Source organism: Agelaius tricolor, unplaced genomic scaffold, assembly GCF_023055355.1.
Source record: "Agelaius tricolor isolate 1412-34295 unplaced genomic scaffold, bAgeTri1.0.p SCAF_74, whole genome shotgun sequence".
NCBI lineage: Eukaryota > Metazoa > Chordata > Aves > Passeriformes > Icteridae > Agelaius > Agelaius tricolor.
The window spans coordinates 251,366-277,763 of NW_027269334.1; the positions used below are offsets into that span (position 1 = coordinate 251,366).

At 45.1% G+C, this 26,398-nt stretch overlaps 1 protein-coding gene across 9 annotated transcripts in view; it reads left to right on the forward strand.

The window, feature by feature from the left end:
- ARHGEF5 (Rho guanine nucleotide exchange factor 5) overlaps positions 1 to 26,398 on the forward strand; it is a 33,304-nt gene that overhangs the window by 1,756 nt on the left and 5,150 nt on the right. For 2 of the 9 annotated variants that reach the window (XM_071418064.1, XM_071418063.1), the window contains exons 2-9: positions 16,421 to 16,504; positions 16,938 to 20,481; positions 21,866 to 21,947; positions 22,316 to 22,380; positions 22,667 to 22,926; positions 23,807 to 23,967; positions 24,803 to 24,955; positions 25,588 to 25,717. In XM_071418064.1, the coding sequence (XP_071274165.1) occupies positions 16,950 to 20,481; positions 21,866 to 21,947; positions 22,316 to 22,380; positions 22,667 to 22,926; positions 23,807 to 23,967; positions 24,803 to 24,955; positions 25,588 to 25,717 (4,383 nt within the window). In that variant the 5' untranslated portion in view covers positions 16,421 to 16,504; positions 16,938 to 16,949. Of the gene's footprint in view, position 1; positions 20,482 to 21,865; positions 21,948 to 22,315; positions 22,381 to 22,666; positions 22,927 to 23,806; positions 23,968 to 24,802; positions 24,956 to 25,587; positions 25,718 to 26,398 lie in introns of those variants that run through there. The other 7 variants (XM_071418066.1, XM_071418060.1, XM_071418058.1 and 4 more) reach the window with 5 other exon arrangements.

A 26,398-nucleotide genomic window follows, 5' to 3' on the forward strand; every position in this document is an offset into this window, starting at 1 on the left:
TCTGTTCTTCAGGCTTTTTTTTTTTTTTTCATTCTGTTAACTTTAGATGGATGTTCTTGTGCTTGGTCTGCTGAATCTTATCATTTCTTATGGTACACTTATTTCATGTGCTTTCTACTAGGAAAGAGCCAAATTATGCTATAGCTTTTTGATGATTTTTTATTTCCTTTTTTTTTTCCTTTTTAATGTAATCTGCTTTAGAGTCCTGTTTAAAATGGGGTGTTTTATTTAATTAGTTTGTATTCATATTACATTCACTCTCCATAGTTATCCCAGGCAAAATTTAAGGAACAGCCCACAAGGGATTTCCAATTCTTAATTGGAATCACTTTTTTTTCCAAGGATGTTTGATTCTAATTATTTACTTTGCTTTCTTTCATCTGGTATCTTTCCAGTTGATGTTGTTTGCTTAGTTACTGTTTGGCTAAATTATCCACAGCTAGTTTATTTCAGTAGTCATGCCTGGGAAGTTTTGCAATTCCTTGCTGCTTTGCAGCCTCTCACTGAGCTCCTGTTGAATCTTTTACTGAAGTACTCAGAAGTGACTTCAGTGCAAATGCAGTTGTGCTCTATTGTTTTGACAGTTGGGCTCTACAGAGAGTATATTTCCCTCTTTCCTGAGGTAATCACACAGTTGATGTTCAGAGTATCAGCCAGTTGAAGACAGATACCTTCACCTGACCCCTGGCAGGTATTTACATTCCCAGCTGGTTATCACTGCATCGAATCAAAAATTCTACTAGAAAAGTACCCAGTCTTCATTTCAAGATATCAGGTGATAGGCTGCAGTGGTTTCCTGGATAAATTATTCCAATGGCTGATTACCCTCGCTAATTTCTTATCTCCATCTGTCTGGCCTGGCTCCTAACCACAAAGTCTTGCTACAAGTTTTCATGTCAGGTTGACATGAAAGCCTGTTGCTGCCAGGATGACACATTCCAGCTAAAAGATGGTCTGTTGTACTGCAAGGCCATGGCTGTTAGCTGTGCTGAACTCTTCCTTCTGGGAAGAGGCAGCTGTGGAGCTGGAGTCTGGGTGATCAGCATGGTTTAGAGCAGTGATGGAGGGTGCCTGGCCTGGTGTCTCTGTGCAGGCAGGGCTTCCTGGGAACTGTGATTGAATAACTCTGTTGCTTGGAGCTGGGCTTCACATGATGAGCAGCCCAGCACAACAGGATGCTGCTGAAGGAACGATCCAGTTCTCATCCAGTCCTGACTGCAGGCTCCTGCCGCTTCCCTGGGATCAGCTCTGGTGACCAAGTGATCAGTCCAGTCACTGCTCCAACTGAATATTAACCTCCCTCCCTAAAGAAAAAAAGTATAGAAGTTGGATTAGCCTGCCTTGTGGCCAGAGAGATTGCTGAAGAAGTGTAGCGTGACACTGCACATGAGAAATGTGGTGAGGGACCACCTCTTCCAACAGCAGAATTAGATGCCAGAGGGAATCACACATTTAGTTCCTACATTTCTGTGCTTGGATAAACAGGCTGTGGTTGCACAAATCCTCTCAGCTGGCAGTGCTGTTGAAAGAAGCCGTCGTGCCTTCCTGTTGTCATCTCTACTGGTTCTTTGGTGCGGTTTGTTGTGGGACCATACATGCACCTCTACCACCAGGAGAGAAAGGACAGAGGATAGAACTCCTTTTGGCAAGGTGAAGAGTTCGTGAAACTAGGAGTTGTCACAAGCATGCCTTACCTTTAAATCTTCATAGAAGGCAGTGTATCTTTTTGCCTTCCCTCTGCAGCTGATGTATGAGAGCAGCTGCCCTGATTTACTCAGTAATGCGGATTAACTCTGTTGTGTGGCTTGGGAGAACTGGGTTTACCCAGGACTGGGTTTAGGTCAGCTGCTTTTATGTCTTTGGTCAAGAAGTGTGTGTTGAAATTTGTTGTGTGGGAAAGAGCATTTAGTGTAAGAAGAAGGTCTGAGCCTTGGCTGTGACACACTGCTTCCTATGAAGGGTTCAGTGGTGCAGAAAAGTTCTAAGTTAATGCATTCATGCATTCTAGATGTGAGTTCTCAGTGCTGAGCAATGTGGGGTGCCCTTTTGGGAAAGCTTCATTAATCTTGTCTTTTCCATTAACAAGTGACTCCAGCTTTCTTGCCCTTTGAGTAGAATTGGTTTACTGAGACAAAATCCATTCCCCATCTATTATTTTAGACACCATTCCTTCAAGTCCTGTGCAGAACACTGCAGATGAGGAACAGAGCCTGTGGTGGGGACTTGTTTTGACCTCATGTTGGGGGGGTTGGATTAAAAGCAAGGTGAAGTCAGAAGAAGAAATTCTCATTAATTAGTACAAGTTCAGTGCAAGGTCAGGGAGAGGGCTATTGGTTTTGATAGTGGGAAAAATTTAGAAGAGGGGAGGTGATTACCATGACATGTGTACAAATGTACATAGATAAACAGACACACATATATAAATGTATACAAAATAGAGGGTGTTCTGATGCTAGGAGAGGTTGAGGAGGAGTGGCTGAAGAAACTGTAATTGGATAGCACACAAGGAGGGAACCGAGATGGGAGGAAGCACAGGAACCTGCTGCTGGGAGAATACTGCATTAAAGCAGAGATGGCCATAAATTCCCTTCCTGAAAACATATCCTTTTTGCAGTGTCACAGAGAAGTGTGTGACATTTGGACTCCAAACCACCTTTTTGTGATCTCAGATTGAACACCCAGCTGCAGGCAGGGGCTCAGTGTGTGAGATTGACTGTGCATGGCCTTGCTGGTGCTCAGAGTCATTAAGCACTGGGGTTCCTAATGCTGATCATATACAGAAATTCCCATATCTCCACCAGTGGGATCCACTAGCTGGGTGATCCCTTCCATGGGCAGAGCAGAGCTGTGCACTGGTGAGCAGACCCAGCCTTGCATAGGGTGTGACTGGAGGAGGTGAGGGGAGGGAAAACTCCTGCTTCATCACCAAATCCAGCAGTAGAGTTTATGAATCCAAAATACACTCCTCTGGAGGCAGGGGAGGGGATTAGGATCCTGGTCATGTTAGGGCATGATTTGTTCAGGTTGCAGAAGCCCAGGGATAATCAGGGGACAGAGTGTGGGTTACAAGGAGACTTGTAACTAGTTGGACATGATCCCTGTTCACATCTGCCACAAAGTGGCTGCCATGGCTACACTTTCATATTCACTGGATAAAAGAAATAGGTGCACAAAGCAGTCTTAAGCTAACACAAAGGCCACTGCTGGGAGGACTAGAAGAAGATGCTTTGCCTGTGATCTTGCTGGGCAGCTGCAAAAAATCAGGATGTGTAAGCTATATGGTATGTGTGCTTTACACTCACCTTTACAGGTGTAATGATCTAAAATGCCTACAAAGATTGTTTGATTAGCTTAAATCTTACTTGGGCCCTTAAATCTTCACTACAGATTGCTGTCTGATATGAGGGGCTCATGGAAACTTGGAAAGAGTAGATGGGAAGATTATAGCTTTCACAGGAAAAAGATACCATACCAGTGCCTATAGCAAAGCTCTGATGCTGTAGCATCAGATGTCTTTAGTGGGTCTGGGCTCCAGGCTAAATCCTTGGATTAAGCCTGAGTTTAGATGCAGAAGTTTTGCTGTAGGTATTCCATAGTGCAGGCATCCAAGGGTAACTCTAGACTGAAATGTAATCCATCTGCAACATTTGAGTCAGTCTTCTTTCTGAGGTGCTCCAAGATCACAGTCTGGTTTTACAGGTGAGGGCTGCCAGGCTGCTGGTGAAGTTGTGAAGGTGCAGTGTGTCTATTTCCATTCTGTTGCTGGATTTAGGGGAGAAAGGGTGTTCTGAGTATGCTGCCAGCTCTTCAGGACGGGAATAGTGCACAGTATTTAGAACAGTGAGGATTCAGTCCTGATGGTTGGTATGGCTCATGGCTCAAGTAACTCTTCTCATTGTTTGTTCTCTTTTTCTGTGACTTACTTTGCACATGAAGATATTTCAGGCTTGAGTCTGGCTACAATAAAGTTGGTAGATCTTAGAGTGCTTTGAGAATGCTGCACTTTTCTTTCCTTTCTCTACTCCTCCCCACAAGACTGTACAATATCCTGAGTTGGAAGGCACCCACAAGGATCACTGAAGTCCAACTCTGAGGTAAGGTGTTTTCTCCTGGAAAGGCACGTCCCAGGTACAGGTAAGGAGAATTTCAGGATGGGCAAGGCGGGGAGCACTGGCAAGGCTGCAGTACAGTACACAACCTGGTTGTGACTCTGTGCTGTGACAAACCGTGGGGCAGAGAGAGGATGCTGTGGGGAGACAGGCAAAGGGAAGTGGGACCATCCCATATTTTTACAACAAATTACAGGTTGTGGCATGCTTTCTGAAATGTGCAAATGATTGAGGGAGATGGGTTTACCCCTCCAAGTCACACAGTAATTTCTTAATAGCAACTGGTGATGTGTATAGGGATTACATGACTGTATGTCACTCTCTTCTCATCCCTGAGCACAGCTGGGAAGAGGGAATATTCTATCAGGGCATGCGGGGAAGGCTGAAAGGGAGGCTGTAGGGTGTGTTCCTGTAGGCACAGGGTGAACACTGCTTGTTTTGGTGCCATCTGGGAAGGCAGTCATCCTCTCGCATCACTCCTGCCGTTCACCTTGTCTTCTGCCCCTGCATAATGAATAAACTGAGCCGTTTCATTTCGGAGAGGGCAGAGAGAGGAAGATGAGCAATTTGGAGGTATGCTGGAGCAATGAAATGTGCTTTATCCTGGAAGAGCAAGGCCAGGCATGCAAGTTATGTCATTCTGTCACAAGACAGGGTCAGGGCTGTGAAAAGCAGCTAAAAATTGTGTCTCTGCATCTAGAAGAATCATGACAGCTGAATTGCCCAGTGGGTGTTATCCAGATGAACGACAGACACTTCTTCCTTTGTTCTCTACCAGTGTCATTTTTGCCTATCTAGTTGCTGAGTGGGTGATAACAGTGATATCAGACATGAAAATAAGCATCTGAGTATAAAAGGGGAAAGATGAATTGATTCTGACTCTGATAGTCATAGCAGATGACTTTAGAAGAGACCAGAACAAGAAAAGGTGAGATGTGCTGCATTGTGTATGCAGTGCTAAGTGGCATGATCAGAAATCTCATGTTCAGCAAGGCAGTATGGAAGCAAATCTGCCCTGAAATGTACCATAACTGCATTTTACTAGAATGTCGCCTTTGAAAGCTTAATTTAAAAGGTGGCATTGTAAAAGGTTTTGTTGTGTTGATAAAAAGAGTGAACAAAGTGCACTGAAAGGTGAAAAAAAGGTATTAACTGATGTGGGAGACAAATACAGAAGTGTCAGGCAAAGCACATGCAAAAACACCAGCTTGGTTTTAAACTATGGTTTGGTAGAGAAATACAGTTTTGTGTTTAATGGGAGCAAGAAATAACTAATGCTCTCTGTCCTAAGTTCATAAAATTGATGGAAGTGGAGAAGGGGTCTATCTAATAGACATATCTATTAGATATGTCTATTAGAATGTGAATATCTGACATGTGTGAGATTATGGGAGTGGGGATTTCATTGACTGGGCAGTGAGACTCCTCCAGTACAAGTGCAATACATAATGAGCCAAAACAACTAAGTATGTACACTACATGGTGGGAAAAATCTTTATTATTTGTAGTAAACAACTTTGCATCACAAAAGGAAAATATCTTAGTAATGTGTTTTGTTATCTGGAAGAACTTGGAGGCAAAAAAGACATGGAAAGAAAGAACAGAGTGAGCAGCTGATGTATTCTTGTTGGGGAAAGGATTGCTTAAATAAGACTTTGCTTATGGTTGCAATCAGATATGGGGTTTATAACAGGCCTTTGCATATTCAGTACACTGAGCAGCCACTCCCTGCCTAATCCTCAGAGTATGGCTGGGAGGCAGGAGGGTTTACAATTACCCCAACTGCACAGATGACCCTCAGACAGGCAGAAACTGCTGCAAAGAGCTAGAATACAGAATTGGAAATTCTGCTGGATGGGGCCATTCTTGGTTGCCCTAAAAATATGCCAAAACCAGTTACAATCCAAGTCTTCTGTAGAGACTCTTATTGAATGACTGCAGTGGGGCACTGTAGGAAGGAGAGCCCCTGGTATCCTAATGTGTGTTCCCCTTTCAGCCTGGATTATGTTACTGGTGATAACAGCTATCCTTTATGGGCCCCACTGGCTTGAAATTTCTAGTGACTGCACCCATGTTTAACTGCTCATAAGCCCTAGCCGTGAGGAGAGGCAAGACTTAAAACAGCAGTGTGCATCTTTGCCACCTTCTGTTAGGACAAGTGCAGGAATAGCCAAAAGTTTGGAATGTTCAGGTATTCCCCATGTTTGCATCAAAACCAGCAATGCTGCTTGTCCTGCTGTGGGGATACTGTAACTGCACCTTCACTGGCACAAGTGGAAGAGGTGAGGTGCTTGCTTCAGTAATGGGCCGCAAAGATTTGTGCTGAAAGCTGGGTTCCTCAGGTGCATCAGTCTGGCAGAGGTTAGACCAAATTTTCTGTACAGGAACGTGTTTGGGGAGAGGACTCCAAGAAGGAGAGCTCTGGCTCTTCGCTCTTTCTTGGGCATGATCTGCTGACAATCCCACCCTCTTCCCCCTTCAGGCTTTCTATTGCTCTTAGCTTTCCCAAACCACAGTGGTCACACCACATCATATTCTTTGCTGTTACGTCCAGTGATTATTTTTTTTTAAGCAGAGCAAACCATTTTGCCCCATCCCAGGTCCAATGAACTCCTTTAGGTGACTGAAGGAACTCTGCTGCATCTCATTGACCTTGGCAGAGATGGGACATTTATGTGTTTATTTATGCCCTGCTGATCAAAGCATGTTGCAGGTAATGGGAAGGCGAAGGAGCCAAGTCTCTGATTTCATTTGCCTGGTGCTTATAGTTTCCCGGGGGAAGTCTCTCATGGACGGGAAGGTATGCACCAGTCCAATTAGAATATGCCATGCATGCCTGTATAGGCCGGGGGACGAGAGGACTTGGCATTTCTCAGACAGAGCTCTCGTTTTGTCACCATGTCATAGAAAAGGTGAAGGAAATTTTATCGGCTCGACTTTACAGTTATTCACAGGCCACTGTTAAGTTGCCTCATCCTCTGATTTCTCATTGCCACACTGAATTCAGGAGCTTGGGGTGAATTTGAGGCACACAGACCTTATTTTACTCCTAAGCATTGCCATCTGATAAGGTGGGACCTGGGAGGGGAAAGAGAAGTGGTGTTACATGCCACAGGGCTGAGCAAAAGGAAGCCGTAGGCCAGTCAAGAAGAGAGAGAGTTGATGTCTTCAAAGACTCCCAAAGGGTAATCTTAGGATCCTGATTGCTCAGCTAATATCTGAAGATCATGATGCCAGCAAGGAGTGCAGTGTTAGATAATCTGGAAGGGTGGTGGTGGGAAAGGGGCTGTGCCCCCTCATTCATATGCAGAAAAATGAAAATAGAGGGGAGGAAGGATAAAATTATCTCTAGTTTTCCTTATGCATTGAAACTTGTTTAATTATCAAAATGGGAAAAATATTTTAATTAATGCATCAAAGAAATGTTAGTAATATTTCTGAGCTGGTATAAAATTAAAATTAATGCTTTAAATTAATCCACACTTGGAGGTGTACTGCTCTACCTTTTTCTTTTTTTTTTTTAATTTTTATAATATGCTGTGTTAATGACGGTATTAGGAACTAATGCTAAATCTTAACTACAACATCTATGGGCTATAATTACTACCATAAACCTTGAAATAAGGTAGTACTAATTGGTAAAGCTGCATATAAAAAGTATTTTCTAAGACTGATGTATATCAATAACAGCATTTAAACCCCTGATTTATACAACTTTTCACAGCCTGATCTGAAAGACAAGGTCACAAGAGTGTCTTTCCCTTCCCTTCCGATTATTTTCCTGCTAAACTTTGCAGGTGATTTGAGATTTCCAGGGCTTTTTCTGAGGATCTCCTACATGTTGTTACTTATTTTCAGAATTGGTCACAAGGGCTGTCTCCTAATTCACTTCTTTTCCATGCAACATCCCCTCAGAGCCAGCCCTTTCCTATGGGAAGAAGGCTGGCTGTGGGTTCACCGGAGTGGCACAGTCAGTGGCAATAAGGAGACAAGGAAACATACAACCATAAAAACAAGCACTCATTTGGAAATGGTTGTGGATCCAATTAGAATATCCTGCTTCCCCTGGTGCCTGCCTCTCACCTGGGAGGGCAGCAGACATATTCCTAGCAGAGGGCCAGGACTGAGTGTGTAAAACCCCCCTGCTCTGCTGCTGCTGGTGTGTGTAGGCTGCCAAGGGAGCACCTGGCTCTGTGTGTGGAGTGCTTGGCAGTCACACACGGAGAGACACCTACGCTGGAGTGGCAGGGACTGGTCTGTGGATCCTGGGTGTGGTTTAACCAGAACATAGGGCTAAGTCCAGGTTTCTGCTTTCCTCCTTCTGCTTTGCTGCCCAGTCCTGTGTTCTTGTCCTCTTGTGCAGCTTGTACAGCTGCTTTGGGGTCCCAGCACATGGAGGACATGGGCCTGCTGGATGGAGGACTTCTGCTATGAAGACATGCTGAGGGAGTTGGGATTGTTCAGCCTGGAGAAGAGAAGGCTTTGGGGTGACCTCATTGTGGCCTTCCAGTGCCTGAAGGGAGCCTATAGGAGAGATGGAGAGAGATTCTTGATAAGGGCCTGGAGTGACAGGACAAGGTGGGATGGCTTCTAACTGGCAGTAGGTTTACTTGGGGTATTAGGAAGAAATTCTTCCCTGTGAGGGTGGTTATGCCCTGGCACAGACTGCCCAGAGAAGCTGTGGCTGCCCCATCCCTGGCAGTGTTTCAGGCCAGGTTGGATGGGGCTGGAAGGGGGACGGTGTCCCTGCCCATGGCAGAGGGTGGGAATGAGATGGGCTTTAAAGACTCTTCCTACCCAAACCACTCTCTGATTCCATATATAACTACTGCAGGGAGCTGATAAAATTTACCTTTACTACTTATCTTTTCTCCTGTGTCATACCTTTATGGCTGCTCACATCACTCTGCTCCAGGGTTGTTGTTTTTTTTGGCTCGACAGCTCCCTGGGATGGCTCATACATGGTCATGTGTGCACTGGCACGAGGGAGATGTTGGTAGAAACTTGGATGCGTAGTAAATTGGTCTGTTCTGGATTTCAGGTGTTCTGGATTTTCAGGGTTCCATGTCAGGTCTTAATGGAGATTTATTAAGATCCAAGTGGTGTTGGATAGTTTGTACAGTCAGCAGCAGAAGGAATTGAAGAAACTCTTCCTTTTTTTCATTTTTTTTTAAGGAATGGAGTATAAACAAATGAACTTTGCAGGATATCTGCAAATACCTAAATTGGGCCTGACAAATTTGATTATTCATCTTTGTTAACCCAGTTATATCACAGTGTATTTCACTGCCCTTTTTTTAGTTTCTGTTAGCTCGTGTAACTCACTGCATCAGGCCTAAATAGGCTACATTGTTATGAGTCCCAACCTTTGAAAAATAGAGATCAGGCAGAGAGGGAATGGGGAGTCCTTAGTTACAAATTAAGGTTTAGGATTAAGAAATTAAGATGAACCCAGACAGTGAGATTTAATTGTTGAGTCATACTTAATTTTTCTGGCCTTTTCCATACCCATTAAAGGCTATACATCCATTTTTTTCTTAATTGTAAGCCAAAACCCTCACCTAATCATATGATTCTAGGAAGTGGGACTGTATGAGAAACAGAAAATGTTGTGATGTGCACAATAAAGATTTGTATGGCCAACTGGCACAGTTGGCCACACAAGTCTTAGACCGTGAGGAACAACGAGTTTTCCATGTGTTTGCATTAGTACCTTCCTATTCAGCACCCACACAATTCCTGTGGCTTTGGGTGTGTGAAGCTATTTTACCACGAGGGAGAGGGGTCCCCGCTGTTGCTTTCCCACGTTTACATTTCTTATAACATTTTATTTATATTTAATACTTTTTGCTTCCAATACCAAACTTGTCTTGTGGTAGCTTCTTCAATCTAAAGACACCTGTTAAATTTCCAAGAAAAAAATGGTTTGTTCCCTGAGAAGCTGGGTTAGAGGAGGGTTGTACCAAAACCTGTTTTTCCCACATACATCCCTACATCTCTTTTGGATGGATGTTTTTTTCTTTCTTTAGCTACAGTTTTCAGTACAAAACTCCATCAATGCTACAGTATTGCCAAGTATTTTTGTGATTTGATCGTGATACAAATCTCATAACTTTTTAAAATAAATCTCATTGCTGGAGTCATAAGGTAATTAAAACTGATATGGGGAGTTAAGGCTGAAAACATGCATTCTGAGGGCACAACACAAGGATAAATGTGTGGTTTTGTTGTTGTGGTTGTTATCTCATGGGACTCTGAATCCAACAATTTTTTATTTTTCTCTCCAATTGATGGTACAGTATTGAAGCCAGAAAATGACAGTTTTCTGCTGTTGTTATGGCTGATGATAGTGTACTATCACTTCCATGGAAAGTGCAGTTTTATGGGTATTTTAGCATTTTTTTTAGTTGCATAGGATGTGCTTTACCTATTGATACAAAAGCAGGATTTTGCCAGTATATTTATGGCTGGGTATATATCAATGTTTAGCTTGTCAGTCATCCCACACTACTAAAATGTTCCAGCTTTATTTTCTGTGGGACTCTGACAGCTACCAGAAATTTGACAATTTTCCAGATGGAACTTGATCTGGCTGTGAAAGAGGTTATATCACCTGTTTGCATCAGACAGGATAACTTTGAAGGGCCTCTCTGCAGGGCAGGACAGTTTGTCCCAGTTCACTTTGCTCAATATTGTTCATTCTTATCTGCCTGTAGCTTAACTGTGCTCAGAACAGGTACAGGTTACACAAATGGCTCCAGTGTGAAGACTGGGCAAGGCCAAGCTTTCAAGTGTGTTTCCAGGTCCTTTGATGTCTTAAGGGCATTTGCATCTGTCAGAATGGTTTGCTGCAAATATGAGCCTTCTTTAATCTGAGACTCAAAAACAACAGTGTGGGATTCTGGCTCACACATCCATAGTGTAGTAAGAGACTCTGAGATTTCTGCCTCTAACTGGAGAATCTGTCCCATGAAAGTCTTGAATCATCTTGCTCAAAGAGGAACTGAGAACTCTTGGGGTTCAGGGCAGACATGCCATTTAGGAATGTGTACAGCATGCTGCTAGCAGCCACCTCTGCATAAAATGTCATGGGGAAAGTAATTTGGGAATTCTTGCCTCCTTTTATGCTCCAGATGTTTCTATCACTTGTGTCTCCATCCCCAGAGTTTGTGGAGAGACCTGAACAGAGCAACTTGCAGTGACTCAATACATTACTTCCACTGTGGGAATTCTGCTGTTCACCAAGTAGTGTCAATTATCTTTCTACTGAGCTCTAGTAGTGAGAATCACACACTATTCTTGTTTACTCTCATATTAGAAAACTGCAGAATATCGAGGCTTACCCATTACTTTTATGAATATAAACTTAACCTCTGCTTAGAGTGAACTGGGTTTTTTGCTTTACAGGTGACCCCATTTTACCTTAAGAATGAATCACTTTTATTGCATCTCTGGGAAGTGCAATGTACAATCCAAGCCACATTCTTCACTTGCTGTTTGCCAAATGTTCAGTAGCAATTTCCAAGATGAAATAGATGAAATTGTGTTCAACCCAAAATTATGTTTCTCTGACACTTTTTTTTTTGTTAGCATTAAGTATTTTAATTTACTTAAATAGCAACCAATGTAAGAAAAGTATGGAAAAGTATCCTTTTTTTTCCCCCTCAGTTAGTGAGTCATTAGATAATTAATAGGCTCAGTGTATCTTGAGTGTGCCTATGACGAGTGAAAGCTGCGGCTGGGTGTGTTGAAACTCCCTGCACTGGTGTGACTGGGAGGTCTCACCTGTGTTTCTCAAGCTTCAGTAGCAGCTCAGATGCATTTTCCAGGAGATCAGGTGCTTTTGGCAGCTGTGTTTTGTTCTCCCCTGCCTAAGACACCTGAGGCAACTCCTGGTTCCCAGAACATTACCAGCACTGTGTAGCACAGCAGTAGACTCTACATTATTTTGCTATTTTAGATCATCTTACTTTCCTTTTAAGTCTTTTCCTTCAGCAAGCTCCTTCTACTCTCTATGCCCTCAAGCTGACTCCACATGACATTTTTTCCCTCCTTCCTTCTTATCTCTAGCACCCTGTGTTATCTCTTCCTGAGCTCAAGAGTTTTGACCCCCCTCCTTCACCTCCCTTGATGGGTTGTACAGTGATAGAGCAGCCCAGGCTGGTGTGTGAAGATTGGTGACTGTTTCTTTGCAGGGGAATATGTGCAGTGGGAATCTCTCACATGGACATGCAGCTGAGGAAGCCAGCCTAAGCATGGCAGGACTAGCTGAGGAAATACAAAAATTGAGGCTTGTGGCAGGGCAGGCTTTGTGTTCAGTTTCCTGCGTGTCTCACCAAACTGAAGTCCAGTGTGTGGCTTCCTGGGAGAGATGGTGCTGTCCTGCACACTGAGCTCTGGATTTTGAAGGAGAAAGGCTGGCTCTGTGCTGATTCAAATCATAGAATGATAAGGAGTTGGAAGTGACCTTAAAGATCACCTGGTCCCAAACCCATCTGCTGTGGGCAGGGACTCTTTCCAATATCCCACGTTGCTCAGAGTCCCATCCAACCTGTCCTGGAACACTGCCAGGGATGGGGCAGCCACAATCTCTCTGGGCAACCTGTTCCAGAATCTCACCACCCTGACAGGAAAGAATTCCTTCCTAATATCTAACCTAAATTTCCCCTCTTTCAGCTTCTTGTAAAGTGTACCTGAACTGTGTGACCAAGATGATTAAACCAAACTGAGATAGCAGGAAAAGGCTCAGGGCAGCCTTGTTGTTTTTTGGGTGGGTGTTAGAGCCAAACACAAAACTCTTTCCTGCCTGAGCTGCAGTCCTTAAAGCCAGCTTTGGCATTTCTACACCACGTTGTGGCTGCACTAGCAAGGATAAACCCTGGGGACTACTTGGGAAACCCTTTGTTTCAATGAGAAAAAGAGTGTCCTCACCCATGCCGCTCAAACATTGTCGTGAACGCCTTTCTCCTCTCACTGCCAGAAGCTCATGGCTGCAGCTGGGCCGGAGCAGCTCCATCCCCACGTCACAGGGCAGGACTTTCTCTGCTGGGAGCATGTTCGCAGCAGTCTGGGCATGTGGGCTGCTCCATGGCCCGTGGCAGCGGAGGCAGGATGGGGAGTGGGGCCGAGGGCGGCCGGGCGGCACCTGGCACCATGTGGGGAGGGCCAAGGTGGCAGGCAGAAAGCTCAATTTCTCCCCACTTTTGGAGGAGGAAGATCTTGTGGCTCCACTTGTGTGTAGCCTTGTTCCTGGCTAGCCAAAGGGCTTGTCTGTGCTTGATAGTACTTGTTATTGCTCCTTTCTTGTTTGTTGGAGGAGGGGGGGAGGGAAAGTGAGGTACTTTCTATTTAAAACCAGAAGTGTTTGTCATCTCTGTTCAGGTGAATTAACCCACAGTGGAAGGAAGTATGACATTTACGTTGCCTTTTGCAATCTGGGAAAGCTGTGGATGGATCGTGCCCTTATACTTTCACTGCTGTCCTTTTCTTGCTCACCAGGCCACCTCCTTCACCATTCTCCTCTCAGATTTTGTGCCTGTGACTGCAGCAGGACCAAGCATTGCCCTTCTGTTTTTGTGCTGGCATGTGGCCAACTGCTCCCTCTCACTGTTCCAGCTTGGAGGAGTTCTGTGCTCCCAGAATCACCTAAAAGCTGAGTGCATGGGAGCTGAAGTCTGGTGTTTCTAGGCCCTCTCTAGAGAAGAGCCTGAGTGTCTTTATCTCAACAGGGAACATCGGTTTACCTTGTTTCACAGACAGAGCATATGACGAGTGATGGCCAGCTGATCATCTGATGCAGTGAGAGATGTGAAAGATCAGTAAGCCCCCAAAGGGGAAACAGTGAATTATCTTTGAGAGTTTGTATATCCTGCCTAGTGGCAGAGGCTAGATAGGTCCTGTGTGCTGCTCTGTCACATTATTGGCTCTGCTGAAAATGCTAATTGAACGTTTGCTATGGGTAGCTGAGCTCCTGGGGGTCTCCTGGGCCCTCTTCTGATGGAGCAGACCTGCATTGGGAGTTTAACATGACTATGCTCCACAGGCACTCTCTTCTGGGTAATTACTGGGCTCTTGTACATAGCTGCTCTGCATATGAAGACTACAGGTGCTGCCAGTCTTGTTTTATTATTTCCCCTTCCATCTCCATGAAATCTTTATTGCAGACATGTGTCTTCTACTATGGTGTACCCAGCCTTTGACCAGGAAGTTAACAGTTTCCCTGGTGAAATGCATGTCCTCCCCTTGTGTCTCTGCAGAAAGTTTACCTGCTCCTTCTCCTGCCTCACTTCTCAAAGCTCCTCTTGCTCTCCCTGAGGTGCGCAAGACACCTGGCAGTACTAAGATAAGACAAATCTCACTTGGCAGCTTCCAGTGTTGATGTGCTGTGCACCTCCCTGTACCCTGCCTCCCAGTATCATCATGGAACTGCTCCAAATGCGGAGTTAAACTTGTCCTTTCGCCTGTCCAAATCCCTTGCAACAGAGCCATGGAGATGGAAACTAGCGTTTTGAGCTTAATAAGAGGAAATTCAGGGCTGTGTATATCTATGAAACAGCACAGTGAGCAGGAGTTCTTCCCCTGACAAAGTGTGGGCTTGAGCTTGAGCACTTTACTATTCAGATCTTTATGAGCCATCCTACATTTAGTAATAGTAAACCTTCCTTAGCCAGCAGCTTATGTCTCCCTAAATAGTCTCTCTGCTCTTGGGGAGCCTGTTTTCGAAGACTGTCTGTATTAGGTGTGAGAAGTAGTACTTTTCTAGGCTTGGAGCTGAGTAGACTCAGGTGGGGTAGCCAGGAGAGCCAAGAGCAGTGTAGTACAAGAGGGATCTGATGTGGAACCTTTGAAAAGACAGTTTAGCAGTATCCAGGTAGTTTAGTAGCAGCTGTCAGCAGCTGGAAACTCCGTAGGAATTCCCTGAATGGACATACCTCTTTGAAACAAACAGGTTGTTAAAATCACAGCTATTACAACTACTCGGTGCTTGGGAGGAACAATCCAAATTTCTGAAAAACCCTGGTTTTGGCCTGGTTTTGTAAGAAAGACTGTATTTTCACTATAAACAAAAATTAAAGATTACATGAGAAAAAACACACAGGAAGTAGTTAGCTGATGAGTTAACTCAATTAGCTAACTCAATTCTTTTCCTAATGTTTTTTTGAATTGAGGTTGTTCAGCCTGGAGAAGGGAAGGCGCCAGGGAGACCTCATTTCAGCCTTCCAGCTACATGTAAAAAGTAGCTGTCCCTATTTCTAAACACCAAGGGGTGTTTAGAAATAGTGAGAGCTACTTTTTACATGGGCGGGTAGTCACAGGACAAGGGGGTTATGTTTTAAACCAAAAGAGGAGAGATTTAGATATGATACTGGGAAGAAATCCTTTAATATGAGGGTGGAAGGCACTGGTACAAGTTGCCCAGAGAAGCTGTGGCTGCTCCATCCCTGGAAATGTTCAAGGCCATGTTTTGCTCAGGAGCTTTGAGCGACCTTGGATAGTGGAAGGTGCCCATGCCGGGGGTTGGATCTGGGTGACCTTTGATGCCCCTTCCAACCCAAACCATTCTGTGATGACAATACAATTCTGTGATGAAGGTGTATAAAATGCTTCAGTTCTAATTCCAGAGCATGCACTCCTTGCCTTCAGAGCAGGTGTTTTGTTTCACTTGATGTAAGGGAAAACAGAAGCTAAACCAACTTTCAGGCCAGGCGTGCCCTGGCCGTGGAGCTAACTGGGACAATTAGTTCAGATGTAATTATGCCCTTACTGCTTTTACTTTCTGTGTGGGATCAGAGGTTGGTACTTGTGACTACAGAGCCACTCTAGCACAAGGAAATCACCGTAGAAGAAAAGAGAGGCAGCCACAGCAGTTTGTCTCTTTCTCAGGTTTTTTCCAGGTAAGGATTGTGGGTCATGGTAGAAGACAGAGAGGTAAAAGTGGTGAATCGTATTTTTCTGTCCTTTTCACAGACATACCCCAAATGTGCATTCCCTAGTGCTTTGTCATGTCTGAACTTCAAATTCAATAGTTGATGGGAAATTCCACTATATCCTTTGGGAAACTGTCCAGCAATCCTGAGATGGGTTTTTTCTTTTCCTTTTCCCCTCCCTAAAAGAGTAGACTAAATGATGATGTAGTTTCTCTCTAGTCTATAGATTAGTCCACACACACCAGAGCTACTCCTCTCAACCCATGTGGTTTACAGCTTTCAAATATCTTGTGTCTTGTGTCATATACTAGTTACCTGTTAATCTAATTTGTATTTCCTATGTTTTGTTAATTAATTTCTATGATCATTTGCAATGAATTTCAGACCTACACAGAGATCTGCAAAGAGAGCCATCAGCTCCAAAGCACAGGCAAAATCAGAGAGAACTTTTAAACTCGGCTAGAAGAGGCCAGTAGTATTTGTCCACCTTGCCCCATGAAAATCAATGGAGATTTTTGAAAATTTTCTTGTTCTCTGGATGCCTTCTGGTACCCCCTTTTGAGTGTGAGATAACCAGCCATGGCCACCACTTTCCATAAGTTGCCCTGTGGCTATTGCATGGAGCTCAGCATCTCTGCTCTTCGACCAGTCACTTTCTGCATTTGCATGTGAAACTAAAAAGACACCCCACTAAAAAGTGGGGTTATTTTGGTATTACTCTCATCTTCAAGCTTACATGTGGTGTTTGCCTATTCTCAGTCTTTGTGTTTGTTTCCCAGCTCTTATCACCCACTAGGTATGTGGTGTGTGTTTTGGTTTTTATCAGCTGCAGTAGAAGCAGTGAATTAGATCCATGTATCATTGTGAAGTAGTAACAGAAAAATTCATTTTTCTTCAGCAGGATGTGTCACTAATGGAGTCTGAAGAAACCAGTGAGGGAGGTACCACTCCCCCAGGAGCCAGCAGGATCACTGGGGAAGCCTGGGATTCTTCAGCCGTGGAAGGAGAGTATCATGCCACTCATATAGCAGCCAAAATGAGCACCAGCCCATCTAACTCTGCAAAGGGACCAGAGCTCAGCACACCCAAGGACTTCCTTGCTGCTCCAGGGAAAGCAGCAGAGATGCTGGGCAGACCCTCTAACTCTATGCAGAAAGTGCCAGCAGGACTGGAACAAGGCCAAAGGGATACAGAGCCCCAAAAGGGACTCTCAGAACTGGAAGGAGAAATGCTTATAGAGGAGGGTGGACTGGATTATTCTCTGAAACTTAGGCAATTGGAACTGGTTGACCTGGAAAGCAACCAGGGCCCTTCCTCTCACAGCAGAGTCCAGGATGAGCCAGCCCCTGGCAGCCCAGTCCTGCAGGCTGTGAAGCTCAGCACTGAGTTTCCTCAGTGCCAAGCAGGACGGGCTTTTCATGGCTCAGACCCTCAGGCCCAGGATACGAAATCCCCTTTGGCTGATGTCATTGCCTCTCAGAGGGACACACCTAAGTGCTTTTTAGTGTGTAAAACTGTTTCAGAAGGACATTATAAGGCTGAACCCTTTCTGGGTAATATCTTGAAGGACTCTTTGCAGGAGGTTGATGCTGGTGCAGAGCAGGAGCAAAGCACCAAAAAGTTGGCACCAGCACCTGATGAGCAGCTTACCTCAGAGGGAGCAGTAGAAGACACAGCTAAACCTTACACTTCTGAAGATGTTCAGGAAAGCTTAAGAGCACCCCAGGGTTTGGAAAAGAATACAGAATCTTCCTCTTCCCATCAGCTGACTTCCACCTTAACATGTGACAGCCAAATGAGTTCACTACAAGCAGAAGGAAACAACTCATCTGGTGAAACAGGGAATACCATGATGGTCAAAGACCAGGGAATGGTTCCTAAAAAGAACTCATCTGATTCCAAATGCTTTCATCTAGAAGATGATCACAGAAAAACTGAGGGCAGACCTGCCCCTTCAACAAAGAGTGCTTTCCAAGGAAAGAGTACTTCTAAAAGGACAGAGGAAGTGAATGCTTCATGGCATAAGGAGCCAGCTTGGAAGGAGGCAGTGTCTGAACTTCAACAAGAAGAGGAGGAGGAAGAGTGCAAAGAGCAGAATTTGCTGGAAGAAGGCAAACCTTTGGAACTCAAAGATCAGAAAAACAAGGAACAAAATGAGCAGGAACAACTGCAAAGGGAAGAGCTCAGACTGGGGGAAGAGCTGAAACTAGAGGCTTTATCATCAGCTTTTGGGTCAGAGATACCTTCTGTTCCCAGGCGTAATGTGGATGTGTGTGGTTTGGAGTATGCTTCCTTGTCTGAGCAAACAGGATCAGTACTTCTTCCTAGGGAACCTGTCTCTGTGGATCAGCATCCTGGTGAGAATGTGCTGCTGAAAGCGCATGTCACAGAAGCAGGTTCTGGATGTCAGCCACCTGCTGTCGGCCCTCTGTCCTCAAATAATCAGAACCCAGGGGGGGAAACTCCACACATGTGCCATGTTTCTGACCAAGCAGAAGACCTGGAGGACTCTGGCCGCTTTTCCATCGGTGGTCAGGATATTGGAGAAGCTCACTGGGATGATAAGACACGACTGGGCAGGGAGAATGAGCACAGTGATGATCATGGAAAAGCTGTCCAGAGGTTTGATAAAAGAGATGCATCACTCTGTGGAGGGGTGACAACACCTTTTAGCGCAGAGAACCCAGAGGCTCTTGTTCCAGCATACCCTTCCTCTGGTACCAGTAACTTGGAGCCACCTGATCACCTAGATCTTCATCGTATAACAGGAAAAGCTGAGCTTTGGGACTTCATTCCAGCTTCCCCCTCAGAGATCACCTCAGCTGTGTCAGCATCTGTTCCAGAGCAGGATGGTGGCAGAATAGCCTCTCTGACCTCTGAGCACTGTCCTGGCACCAGCCTGAACAAGCTGCCAGACTCTGCAGGGAAACCACCCAAACAAGCTGCTCCTGCACAGGAGTGGAACCCAACACCAGCAGAAACTGCTGTTGTAAGGACAGATGCAAGGGAGGCCAAGACTTCTCATGAACTCCTTACTTCTGAGGAAAGCTTTCATGAGGACCTTAGTGGCCCATCTTCTTTCTCTGTAATGTACACTAGCTCCCTTCCTCCACAAGGGGGTTTTCCTGGAGATAGGAGGTCTATGGCTAGTATTGCAGGACCTCTGGAAGTATCCCAAACACCAGGAAGGACTTCCACTCCCCTGATCCACCCAGAGACAATTCAGCAAATCTCTCCCCAAAAAAGTGCCATTATACAAGGAAAAGAAATAGCAGCAGATGTGGATTGTAAAGCACAAGTGCCTTTATTTGATGAGCCTGACTGCAGTTTATACCAAAAAGAGCCTGGATCCAGAATTTCCAGTGTCCTGAGCACCCTAACTTGGCCCTCCGAAGATGATACGGTCCTTGCTGTGAACCAGCAGGGACAACCTCTGTACCCTGTGTCCCACTCAAGCCTACCTCTGGTGTCTGAGCCTGATGCCAAGCTTCCTCATCCTCCTTCCCATGTCCAAGGGCCCAGTCAAGCTCAAGCCCCTGCACTCCACGCAAATCACCTTGTTTCACCTCCAGTCCCTGAAGGTCACCAGCTGCTGGCTCCTGAACTGCACTCCAGGCTCACCCTCAGCTGTGGGATGGATGATGGTAAGCTGGGAGCCATTCACCCTGCTCCAAGCCGTCCTCTCCAGACTGCCACCTCTGCATTTGATACCAACTCCGTGGCCTCTGCTTCTGATGGAGAAAGTCTAGCAGAGAGAGATGACTTTGTTCCAGTGAGTGGAGTGTGGGATCTTGGTGACTCAGGTCCCCATGATACAGAGACTTCTGATGACTCAGGGGTCAGTTTGCTGACCAAAAGCTTTTTGGCTCTTGGAAACGAAATGTTGGTTGGCTGCTCTGACAATAGCCCTGAAACAGCAGATCACGACATGGATATAGAGAGTGGAAAATCCTCACCTGACCACCCTTCTTGGCCCTCGTTGGAAGGCCTGATAACATCCCCAGACTCCAAAAGCAGAGAGTCTGCACAGCTCCTTCCAATGCTTGCATTCACCAATCCTATTCACTTCCTCCGGCTCAGCCCTCCATCACTGCTGACCACCAGAACAACCTGCCAGGACAAGGAGCTGCAATGGGAGCAGCCCACAGGTAGCTTCGGTGGGGACACAAAGAACATCCAGGCTTCACTGGCAGTCACAGAGAAAACAGAAGGTGAGAGGAGAGTCAGGCAAGGGCTGGAAGGAGGAGAACACCAGCCAAAGGAAGAAAAGGTCAAACATGCACCCTTGGAAAAATCATCTAGCTGGCCAGACAAAAAAACTATTGGGGTAGCTATGCAGGACCTAGCAGGCAATCAAGAAAACGCAATTAAAAGCCGAGTAAAAACCAAGGACTGGCACCGTCAGGGCCTGAAGAGGATGTCAGTACCACCAGACATCTTGCAGCGTGAGTCCTCTCTTCCATTTCCCTTCCTTCTTCCTCCCTCCAACTTAGAACAGTTATCAAGAAGTAGGATTAAATTAAATAAACAATATGATGGAGAGGCATGACAGTAGAGAGCTTAGCATGGCTCTTGTGCCCTTCTGGTGATATTTCTTGCTCCAGCCCTACAGCCCTCTCCTATCCTGCCCCAAGCTTCCCTTTTCAGCTGTCCCCTCTTTCCTCTCTGCTGTCCTCTGTATCCTGCTTGTTCCCTTGAGTGATGCATCCTTGAGGAATGCACTCTGGCGCTCAGTCTCCCCATGCCACACTAATACCTGCTACAATAAACTTATTTCATGGATTCCTGAGGCAATAAAGAAGATCCATGCACACACCCTCAGTAGCCCATATTTCTTATCAGTTGTTTATTTGCTGCCTCCCCTTATTTTGCAACTGGCACTTTTAGGTTCCCACTTGACCTTTTAAAAAAGATTATATTCCTGTGAGCGCAGGATTTAAGAGTACAGATAAGAAGGGAAATTTGTCAAACCCAAGGTCTCAGCTTGCACAGAAGTCAAATCACTGATGTCACAAGTGGAAAACATGCATCTTCTGTACTACAGCTCATTCAGCAGTACTTGCTATCAGGATGTATATATGTTCTTTACTATACCTTACATTACTTCTTTTAATAATTACTTCTTTTTAGCTCTTGCTTTAGTCTATTTTTGAAGCTCTGAAACATGCTGTATTTTTGGCACAGGGGAAAAGGAGGGGGGTATGGAAGGGTGTAAAAGGTTTGGAAGAACTTGAATCTCAAGATTTGTTAATGTGTTTGACCTGTAATTTCTTGATTCCAAATTTTAAAATATTCAAGGCAATAGTACTGTCTTTCCCCTTATCCATAACTGCAGCTCAGTCTTTGGACTTTCTTCCTTTTTCTGCTTCCAGTTATTTCAGATTTAGAATTTCTTCACACCTTATTTGATTAAATCCCTCACAAATCAAAAGGACTTCTCCAGTTTTACACTTTGGCTCCACTGATCTGATGCCTGGCCTTAGGAGCTGAAAGTGTTAGGACAGCACCAAACAAGGCACACAGGCAATTCTTTACTTGCATAACTGGAGAGAGAAGCTCTTAGAGTTACTGTTGCTGCCTAAAATATCAGCCTTTTTCTTTATGTGAAAAGTAAATGTGGCTAACAGATGTAAAGTGTAAGTAATGTCAAGAATTATTAAAACTAGAATGTTTCTGACCCAGAAATAAATGCCACAAGGGCACCTGTACTCCAATTCAACACTGCGACTTAGGTGGGGCATAGGTAAGTGGTATCTGTGCGTCATTTGGATTGTAGATTAAGTCTAAAAATTGACTGATGTGTTTACTTTCCAATTGCCTTCTATGCAGAGGTTTCTTCTGTTCCTTCAGAGGAGGAAGCTCACAAGGCACACAGGGAACCACCAGTCATCTCAGAAACAGTTATAATGAGGTGAGTCTCTCAAAGATTCTTAGAATTTGCCCCAATCCCTGTGAAGCACAGAAGCCTCCGTTGTTTCTGAGTTACCAAAGATGATGATAAGGAGTGGAAAACTTTAATTAAATGCCATAGGCCTATGTTTCAGTCTATGCTCTCTTGAAGAGAGTCCTACTGCAACAGAGGTATTTCTGTGCCTTCAGGACAGCCATTCCATTAAGCCAAACTTTTCCCTTTGTGTCAAGTAAAGCTTGTGGAGCTTGAGCTTGTTGGAAAATAAGAGGTCCCTGTTGTGACAGAGCAGTTTCTAAGGTTTGGATAAGCCTTCTCTGGTGCTGTGCCCTTTGTTCACTCTGTGTTTTGAAACCCTTATTCCTTGGCAGAGAGAAGAAATCTGCAGACACAACAGAGAACTTCAAGCGCCGGCACTCCAAACTAATCAACTCCTGTAAGTACCTCCTGCCTGGGGTGCTGTGGCAGTCCCCTCTCCACCAGCATCTTTCACCCTTGCAGTGAGCACAAAGGAGAGGGACTTCTGCCACGTGGTGGTTGTGAGGATGTAGTGTTAGAGAGCAGGGAAGGCAGTACACTCTGGAATCCTGCAGTACACTCAGGCAGCTGAGGAGCTTTGCCTGAATTTGGCTGTCCCAGTCTGGGGCAGAGTTTTGTCCAAGTTGAAGCAGAGGGTGAGTTGCTACTACAGAAAAGAAAAATGTATGTGTTTTTCTCCACAGCAAGATTACTGTATCAGGAGTACAGTGATGTGGCTCTGAACAAGGCCATCCAAAGCCAGAAGAGAGTGGATTATCCAGAGGATATAGAGTCAAGTTTCCCAAGTTCCCCGAGGCTACGGAGGAAAGTGCTGTCTCCCCAGGACTCATATTTGCAACGTCTGTCAGTCTCATCTAATGCATCCCTCTGGCAGGACATCCCCATGATACGGGGCAGCAGAATACTGCTTAACATGTCCCGTGAGGAACAGAGGCTGCAAGAGGTATGGGGCAGATGTGGCAAAGTAAATGGGTGGTCTTGTAGTCAAGAAAGAGTCTCTGGAAGGAGGGTTAAAGCAGAGAGCAAAATCTGTGATGTGGGAATGCAGGTAGTTGAGGCAGAGGTCACTTCTACTCCTGGAAGCAGCATGGGGTATGAAGTAGAGCAATGCTGAAGTGCTGAATTTTAGAGAAAAGCAGCACTGAAGGACAGACTGTGCACTGTATAAATAACTCCAAGTAAACAGACATGGGGAAAAGTGAGAACATGATAAGGAGTTTTGAGTATGCTCAATGCAAAAGGGTGTGTAAAAGTAGAAGACTTGCAGCATTCTCCCATACATAAGCTTGTGAGAAATGCTAATAAAACCACAGTAAATTCTATTTTCTGTAGTAGAATATGAGTTTAGCAAATTGACCTGTGTGAGTTTAGCAAATTTACCTATGTGAGCTGCAGGGCTGAGAGGAGACTGGGAGATGTGTGGATTCAGCACAATGGTACCCAGAGAAACTGGGTAAAGAAAATGAGAGGATCTGAGAAGTGGACAGGAGGACTCAGAGAAAGAGGTGAAAACAACAGCATGGGAAAAGGTTTGTGGTATGGATGCTGGACTTTATAGGAGCTTGTGAAAGTGGTGTTGAGGGGAAATAAAAAGTAAAATGAGAGCAAGTAGCTATTTTTAAGTCATAACACAAGTCTGTTTCTTAAAGAAAGTCTGTAAGTGCATACTTGCCCTTCCTTTCTAAAGCCTCTCTTCTCTAATTACACACTCCTTGCAAGATGTGCTGGGAGGTTTTCCTGCTTTGCCACGTTTCCTCTCTGTAAGATTCCTCACAGACTTGCGCAGTGTACTGATGCTGTGCTCCCTTGTTTTCTCTCCCAAGGCCAAGTTTGAGCTGATAATATCTGAGGCTTCCTACCTGCGCAGTTTGAATGTGGCAGTGGATCACTTCCAGCGCTCGGCAGAGCTCCAGGCGATGCTAACCAACCAGGAGCGCCAGTGGCTCTTCTCCCGGCTCTCCGATGTGCGTGATGTCAGTGCCAGGTGAGACGTGGCCCTTTGCTTCCAGGTCTAACAGGCACATGGTGCTTCCATCAGGAATGTTTCTCACTCCTCTTCTGCACTGTTCAATGGAGATACAGCACCTAGTGATGACACACCAACACTGCCTGGAAAGGAATATTCACCTTTTTAGGTGAATTCTGGTGTTAAATCCCAGGTATTATAGCTCAGTTGTGCACAGAGCTCACTGCAGGGGATCAAAATGGTAATGTAGCCTTGTGCTACTGCTTTCAACTACAATTAAACTTGACTAACTAGACCTCAACCCAAACCAGCTCCTGCCAAATACAAGACAAAAGGGGCAGCTGCATTAGCCCTGATGAAAAGCGGGGTAAAAAAGGAAAAACAGTAAGTTACAACCATCACTTGGCAGAAACTAATGTGAATCAATAGAGCGTAATTCATGAAATGTGGACATGACCCCACATGCAAGGAATCCTGTATGTTGTAGGATTTTGTTTTGCTTTTCCTCCTGCAAGGCTTGACTACATAAGTTACTAAGCTGGTAAGGTTTGCTGCTACCTTTTCCATTTCTACTAGCAAGATTATTCTGGTGAGGTCTTAGTTTTCAGCTGTTTCCTGACCATGCCTGTAGAAGCATGACCTCTCAAGAATAGAGGTCTTTTGCCTCTGCTTTTTCCTTGCTGATACAAAGCCCTATCATTATCCTCAAAGCCCTATTGTCATTATCCAGACATTACACTCTCCCTAGAACTAAAGAGCTGTTTTGTGCTTGTGTGGGCTGTCAGGGTTTTAGAAGACTAAATGACACTGATATTTCCCTCTCCTTTCTTGGCACCACATCCATGTGCTGCAGTTTCCTCTTTGACTTGGAGGAAAAATTTGAAGAGGACATATTCACCTTCCGTGTGTGTGACGTGGCTCTGAAGCATGCCCCTGACTTCCGCCGGGTGTATCTGCCATATGTGACAAACCAGACATATCAGGAGCAAACCTTCCAGAGACTACTGTAAGTTTTTCTCATTTGCTGCACCCTTCTCCCCCTTACTTCCATGAATAGCTTCCTACTCTTTCAAACTATGGGCAATACTGCAGGAAAAGGCTGTTGAGTAGTGCTCTTGCTACACCCCCCGGAAGAACCTTCCTCAGTTCAATGGCATTTGGGACAGCAGGACAGAGCTCCTGCAGGCTTCTGTCCCATAGCATTGGGGAGAAAAATAATATGTAATATCTGATCTTGTTGCAGGCTGTTCTCTGTCTGCCCTCTACTGAAGAGAGCAAAAATGACCATCCTGGATAATGGTTTTCAGTCTTGATCACTGAGAACCAGAGTGCAAATCACCACTGTCCCCATGAAAGGAGCACTGCTGATAGAGGGAGTTGAAATGTAGATGTTACTTCTGGCTTTTACTCCAGAGAGCTGTGGAAAGAGGATAGAGATAACAACAGCTGTACTGTCATCCTGTAGCTGTTAGAAACCCGTAGTTGCTCTTCAGTAGCAGAGTGGTGAAGTTTCTTGACATTTCTTGGCCCAGGGACAAAACCTGACTGTCGGGAGTACTCCAGCATTCCCTGATACTAGGAAGGTTATTTATTTACTCTGATGCCTGGATGTCTTTTTTTTCTTTGCCACTCCCACAGAAATGGAAATGCAGGGTTCCAGCAAGTCCTGGAGAGACTGGAAAGTGATCCAGTGTGCCAGCGCCTCTCGCTTAAATCCTTCCTCATCCTCCCCTTCCAGCGCATCACTCGACTCAAACTCCTCCTACAGGTAACTGTGGTGATTCTCTGCCTTCCCTCAAGTTTCCCTCAAGCTGTGTTTGGAAGCAGCTGAGAGAGTTGGGAAAGGGGCTCAGCCTGGAGAAAAGGAGGCTCAGGGGGGACCTTGTGTCTCTGCACAACTCCCTGACAGGAGGGTGCAGCTGGCAGGAGGTTAGGCTCTGCTCCCAGGGAACAAGTGACAGGGCAAGACGAAAAGGCCTCAAGCTGTATTAGGGAAGGTTCAGGTTGGACATCAGGAGGAATTTCTTCCCAGAAAGAGTTGGGAGGTGTTGGGTTGGGGGCTGCCCGGGGACATGATGCAGTCCCCATCCCTGGAGGTGTTCAGGAAATGATGGATGTGGCACTGTTTGAGGCATTGCTATTTGTGAATCATTTAGGGCTTTGTTGTGACACTACTTTAATTGTACCCCAAGAAAGAGTTAATGGAGTCTTCTCAGAACATGCTGATTTCCATTTTATTGAACTTTCTGGCTTCCTGCTAGGAAAACAAAGCAAGGGTTCCTTGGCTGCCCTCTGGAAGGCAGTCTGTGTCTATGCTTTGCCTGCAAATTTGACTAATAAAGAGCCATCCAGACAGGGAACCAGCCAGTCCCTAAAGAATTAATTTTGAGTTCTTTCTATGAATTTCTTCTTTTTGATTTTTTGAGCTTCTTTTTACCAGGAGAAAAGG